Raw genomic sequence first — 6,345 nt, 5'->3', positions numbered from 1 at the left:
GAGAAAGAGGGAAGGGGGAGCAGCAGCAAATGAGGGCTTAAATGCCTTGCTCACGGTCACACACTGACAGACTTGAACCCAGTTTCTTGATTCACAAGGTCAGCTTTCTACCCCCTATACCATATTAGGGTTACTTTCTCCACATTCCCAATCCACCCTCAAAACTTACAAATATGTTGTAAGGTAAAGTATAGGAGAAATTTCTTTATGGAGAAGCATCCAAAGCAACTTAGGAAGGGAAGGAAAGATTAGTTGCCACCCTGGACTTTCCACCGATGGTTTTGGGCACACAGGCTCCTGGGGATATGGGACATGTGATGTAATGACCTTTGCTCCTTGCTTTCACAACACGAGGTTAGGAAAAACAAACATCCCTATCAGTCTATAGCTAGACATGGTAGGGGGGAACCATGTGCCCCGTGTTGGGACAGAGAGGGCAACTGGGGGAGTGGGGCACAGGTGAAGTCAGGATAGCATTTCCCCTAGGTCCTTTCTACCCGCCCCGCTGGCTCTGTCCAGTCTGGCACGAGTTGGACGAAACTCCTCTCTGTAGCTGCCCTGATACCCCGCACCTCTCCAACCCCATCCCCCTTTCCTTGGCTGGGGCGAAAACCGGGAACCCTGGAATCCGCACATGGAAACTCCCGTGCGTGGCTCCAGCCCGGAGCACTGGGCATGCTCAGTGAGCCCAGGCAGGTTTTTGGTCGCGAGCAAGCTTTTTTTGCACTACATTCATCGGCTGCCAGGGGAAAGAGCCGCGGTTACGTGGTCGCCGCTGCCCTTCTGAGGGGGGGCCGCCTGTCACCGCACGGCACAACGCAGCGCAGCGCCGCGCCGCGCCGCGCCCGGCCAGCCCGCCAGCCGGGCCAGTCCTTCCTCTCCGCCCGCTTCTCTCGCCTCCCCGGCCCCGGCCGCAGCCGCTGGCCATGGCCGCGCTCGGCCACCTCTCCACCTTCGGCCGGGTCACCCACGCCGTGGTGCGGGGACTGCCCGAGTCCCTGTGCCAGCACGCGCTCCGGCGCCACAAGGGCGACGAGGTGGATTTCGCCCGGGCCGAGCGCGAGCACCAGCTCTACGTGGGGGTGCTGAAGAACAAACTGGGGCTGCAAGTGGTAGAGCTGCCGGCGGACGAGAGCCTGCCCGACTGCGTGTTCGTGGAGGACGTGGCCGTGGTGTGCGAGGAGACAGCCCTCCTCACCAGACCCGGGGCGGTGAGCCGGAGGAAGGAGGTAGGGAGGCGCGCCGGGGCTGGCAGAGGCTGGGAGTGTATTGGCAGGGCAGGGCAGAGCTGACAGGAGGGAGGGCTTCGAAAGCCCGGGCGCCCCTTCCCGCGCGCCCGCCACTTAACAGCGGCATCTGCCCAATGTCTAGGAAGAATCGGCTTCCGCGCTACTTAGGAACTTCCCATTTCTGGGAGAGAGTGAATATGAGGTACACACACACACACACACACACACACACACACAAACACAAACACTGGAGAGAAAGGCACACAGAGAAGTTCATTGTCATTATCCCTCGACTATTTGCGAAAGGTTGTATGCTGTTCTGCTGTTCAAGATCCTAGAAGTGTTATTTCTGCTTTCTTGAAGGACTTGCAGGGTGCGTGAAAACCGCCCCACTCTTCTTCATCTCATCCCACCCCACTTCCCACACACATGCATTTTTGTTTATTTGTTTTGCAGAGAGAGCCAGAGAAAAAGAAAAGGAAAATGTAACTCCCAGCTGTTTGTCAGGGAGAGAGGAGCCCGTGTGTGCGGTGTGCTCTAAGGCGTGGCAAGCAGGCAGGCTGGTGGAATGATGGGAGAGGGACTTGAGAGAGATGCTCCCATTTGTCACAATGAAGCAGGGATCAAGTAGCGTCTTGGCTGCTCAGGAGCAGTTTGGGGGCCTAATAAATGGGGGGACGAGCGTGCTCACTGATATCTCGGTTACTTTTACAATACTGGCGTGTGACTCATGCAGAATGGGAGAGTAGAGTGAATGAATACAGATGGGGGGGTGGGTCTGTTTTGTTGGTTTGCTAAGTATTTGAATGGAGTATATTTGGAAAGCTGTACTCTGTCGAGTGCGGGGTGTGTGTGTGTGTGTGTGTGTGTGTGTGTGTGTGTGTTGTGTGTGTGTTTTAAATAGAAATGTCGCCCTCCAAATCTAGTTGGTTTTTAGTCTCATTAAAAGCAATTAAGATGGTTTTGGTTTGGGGTTAAAGGGGTATTGACTGTATGAAAAAGCCACAATAGCATGTGAAAATTGCAGGGAATACTTAAAATACAATATAGGTCAACATTGAGAGAAGAATAGGGCGAAATTTGATTTTGAAATGCCATCTGGACAATGCTGCCCCAGTGTCTACTCACAGCCAAGGCCCAAAAAATCCTTTGCTGTTAGCATACAATAACATTGCAAGAAGCTGGATGCTTTCTTTCATATTGGGAGTTTTTTCTTTTTATTCTTTTCACACATTAGGACATTGACACATGTTAGAAATGGGTCGTAGAGTTTGGGAACCTACACAGGTGCTTCTTGTCTGAGAGGACATTACATATTCTTAGTGAATAAAAACAATCCATTAATTAATAACCTTTTTCAGCAACCCCTTTTTCATAATTCAGTTAATAAAAAGGATACTGGATTTGATTTTTCAACCACCTGTTTTTCCTTTTGCCTTCCAACTCTTTGATTTCATGGATTTCCCAACTGAATTTTAAATTGAGAAAAAGTTCAGTACTGATGGAAACATTTCTAATGTGCTCTTCACCAAGAAGTAGGGCTATGTATAGCTTGTACTTTAGGAGAAAATGGAAATGTTCTCAGGAAGCTCTTCAGAATGGTGCCTGTTTGGTAGTGCAATCCAATTTCCTCTCAGAATATTGTTCTGGGGTACCTCTGATTTTCAATGATAGTGTCACTTTCCTAAGATGAAAATGGTCAACACCTCCTACGTGTTGAGCAATATATGAAAGTTGACTTCATTCCTTCCTGTTTTTCCTAAGTTTATATATGTATACACACACATACACATATATCTGTACATATTTGTGTATATGTATATATGTAACCACACATACACACACACCCTAGAGGGTCAGAATAGATTCACTTTTTGAGTTTCACTTGTCAATAATTCAATTACAGTGACATTTTCTCCTTCTCTTTATGGAAAGTAAAGCTAATGTTTTGGATATCCAATCTCATCTAATCTAATATGCCATGTTCTCCCAGGATAAGTCAAGTGCTTGGAAATGGTTCCTCTTCAGTAAGTACCTTAGAGTAGGGTACATAGAGCCAAGGTATAACTCGACTGACTAGAATATAGAATAAAGGCACTGAGTAATAATATTTTCAGGTGGCATTTGTTTGCTGCTGTACAGTTACAAAGCCTTTTAGATCTTCACAAAAATCTTTCTAGATAGGTTACATAAGAATTAACTACCCACCATTTTAAAGATGATGAAATAGACTTCTCAGAGAGAAATGGCCTGTGATCACATAATAAGTGGCAGAATAGGGATTTAATCCTATCTTTATACTCCTAATTATAGTAAAATATCCTTTCTCCTCAGTAGATTGTTTGTGTTTGACTGAACAGGGCAAAATATTTGTTTAAATATTTGTTCCCATCCCTGGCACCTACACAGTGTCTTGCTCAGCGCAGTTCAAACTTGTGTGTGTGTGTGTGTGTGTGTGTGTGTGTGTGTGTGTGTGTTTAACAATGAAATATGTCTGAACCAGTTCACTACTAGTGAAGATTCAAGGATGACTCCCTTCTATCACTATTCAGTATTTCCATGCAATGTGAATGAAGAATTATTGCTCATATAATTCAGAAACAGCCAAAGGTATCATTTTTATGACTTTAGATTTTTAAATAACAGGTTATTCAATTTATATGATTCTACATCAATCTTTAGGTGGCTTAGTGGCCCAGTGGATAGAGCACTGGACTTGAAGTCAGGAAAACTTGAGTTCAAATCTAGCTTCGGATACTTACTAAATATGTGAGTTTGGGCAAGTCACTTAAACCTGTTTGCCTCAGTTTCCTTATCTATAAAATGAGCTGGAGACGGAAATGGCAAACCACTCCAGTATTTTTGCCAAGAAAATCCCAAATGGGGTCACAAAGAGTCATGACTGTTATAACTGAATAATACTGTCAGCCATGCTTTCTTCATATTCATATTTGAGATTTCACCTTAATTACCATTCAGTATATTCTGTTTTAGTAAATTGGGATTCACTTGTACTTGAATTTTCGTTTTATTAGTTCAATCTTTAAGACTGTATTTGAATACAAATGATCAGCTTTATATCTTGATGATCTTCATTTGAGAAATCTGAAGAAATCCTCCTTACTTATTTGCTCTTTCCTTTTCCTTCTGAGGAAAGTCCAATATTTCATACCAATTTGAAGACATTTTCATTGGTTATTATTGATTAAAGATTGTGGTAAAGTGGATGGAGAACTGATCTTTAAGCTAGGAAGATCTAGGTTCAGATTTTGCCTTTTACACATGCTGAGTGCCATTCTGGACAAATAACAAGCTCTCCATGCTCTCAGAAGCTTTTTAAGACTCAGTTTTAGAGAATGTGTACCCATGTATATTGACAGAGTAAGTTTACATATTTGGAACTCATCCATGTCAATAAAATCCATGTGCAATCTCTACTCATCTGATGAAGCAGAGGACTAATAATTCTTCAATAGATGATTGACTATTTGTTAATATATAAATTACTTGAAAACAAGTTAGCATTATTGCTATCCAATATCTTCTTTTTAAGGACAAATGACTATTTTGTTAGATAGGGATTATCCCTGTGATTTCACTTTGATAGAAAACTCCTTCTACTGATACAGGTTGACACTTTCTCTGAAACTTAGTCTTATGTGGCTGACTGAAAAAGAGAAGATGAATGATTTTCTCAGTGTCTCAGAGCCATGGCATGTCAGAGATTCCAATTGAAACCAAGCCCTAAACCAGATTTTTATTAATTATACCACACTGCCTATTATTATTATTATTATTAACAATAACAACAAAAATTATTCATCCCAGATAGTAAGATTGATTTTCTTTAGAAGTAGAAAGTAGAAGTCAATAAGTAGGTAAATTTCCATTTTTATCTTCATTAACTTTACTTAATGTTGTAATTACTTGGTAATCATCAATTCTTAATCATATAACATTAACAACAATTTTAAAATATTTTTGAAATAGAGCATTTTTAAAGATAGGCTTTTGTTCACCCTATTTATTCATTCCCTCTCTATCTTCTTTCTAAATGCCAGGGTTATTGAAATGCATTTTTGAGATCTGCTCTAATACACCAAATTGCATTTCACAAAATCTTTTAAAATCTATGATTAGTGGTTAATGAAATTTACCATTCAGATGAATTATTACTACTGTTGCTGTGTATGTCTAGTTCTCCCTTCTCCTTTCTGTATCCTGCTTCCTCTTTCAGTATCTGTTTCACCAGGCAGCCAAGTGCCTTCATGTTGTCTGTTCTGCAGTTAGTGTCCCCTGACCTCTGACAAAGGCATGACTGAGAGAACAGAGGCTGTCAAGGATGTAGCTAACTAGCTAAACTTGAGATAGGGATTCTTCACCATATGATTGACTATGCATCAGACCTTGGACAGCTCACAGCATTGCCCAACTCAGAAAACTTCCCCCAGAGATAGTGAAGGGCTTCACAGAAACACAAGAAAAAAACACACAAGAATAACTTTTCTTTCCTTTTCCTCCCATCACTCAGGCAATCAAATCATTAATCAACATTGATTGGGTCCTACTATGTGCCAGGCGTTATGCTAAGTGAAGGAGAGTTTTTTTTTTTTTAACCTAGCTTACCATGTTTTTTTTTTTTTGTTGTTGTTGTTGTTTTGTTTGTTTGTTTGTTTGTTTTGTTAAAGACAGTCTTTACAACAACAGGAATCACACAGGTAGTCTAGTGTAGAATAGAGATTGGTGTAATCATCAAGGGTGTTGGGAATATCTGTTGCCTGATGGCTATCCCAATTTAGCTGCCTTTGGTTTCTTAGGGATGAAGAGGGGAAAGGGGGATTTTGAGGTGAAGGGATAAGTAGTAGGAACCCATTGTCACTCATATTAGGGACTTCATATTGTATTTCTCCTAGGAGAATTTTGATTTGGGGGGTAGGACCTTATGAGAAGAAGACAGTGCTTGGAGCTAAGATAACAATTATTAATTATAGAGTTTTTGTTGTATCAACAAAGGAGGTGCCAGTTTATACTTGTCTGGCTCTGTGCTTATTCTAAGAAAAGCAGAACTGTTTTGGCCCCCATATTATTGATCAAAATGAAATGATGTGTTTATCAG

At 42.2% G+C, this 6,345-nt stretch overlaps 1 protein-coding gene across 1 annotated transcript in view; it reads left to right on the top strand.

The window, feature by feature from the left end:
- The first annotated feature begins 694 nt into the window (after positions 1-694).
- DDAH1 (dimethylarginine dimethylaminohydrolase 1) overlaps positions 695-6,345 on the top strand; it is a 201,441-nt gene continuing 195,790 nt past the window's right edge. Inside the window, exon 1 of the mRNA XM_051999248.1 lies at positions 695-1,229. Within this exon, the coding sequence (XP_051855208.1) occupies positions 927-1,229 (303 nt within the window). The 5' untranslated portion in view covers positions 695-926. The remainder of the gene's footprint in view (positions 1,230-6,345) is intronic.

The sequence above is a fragment of the Antechinus flavipes genome, chromosome 4, assembly GCF_016432865.1.
Source record: "Antechinus flavipes isolate AdamAnt ecotype Samford, QLD, Australia chromosome 4, AdamAnt_v2, whole genome shotgun sequence".
Lineage (NCBI taxonomy): Eukaryota > Metazoa > Chordata > Mammalia > Dasyuromorphia > Dasyuridae > Antechinus > Antechinus flavipes.
This window is presented reverse-complemented; position numbering and strand designations above follow the sequence as displayed.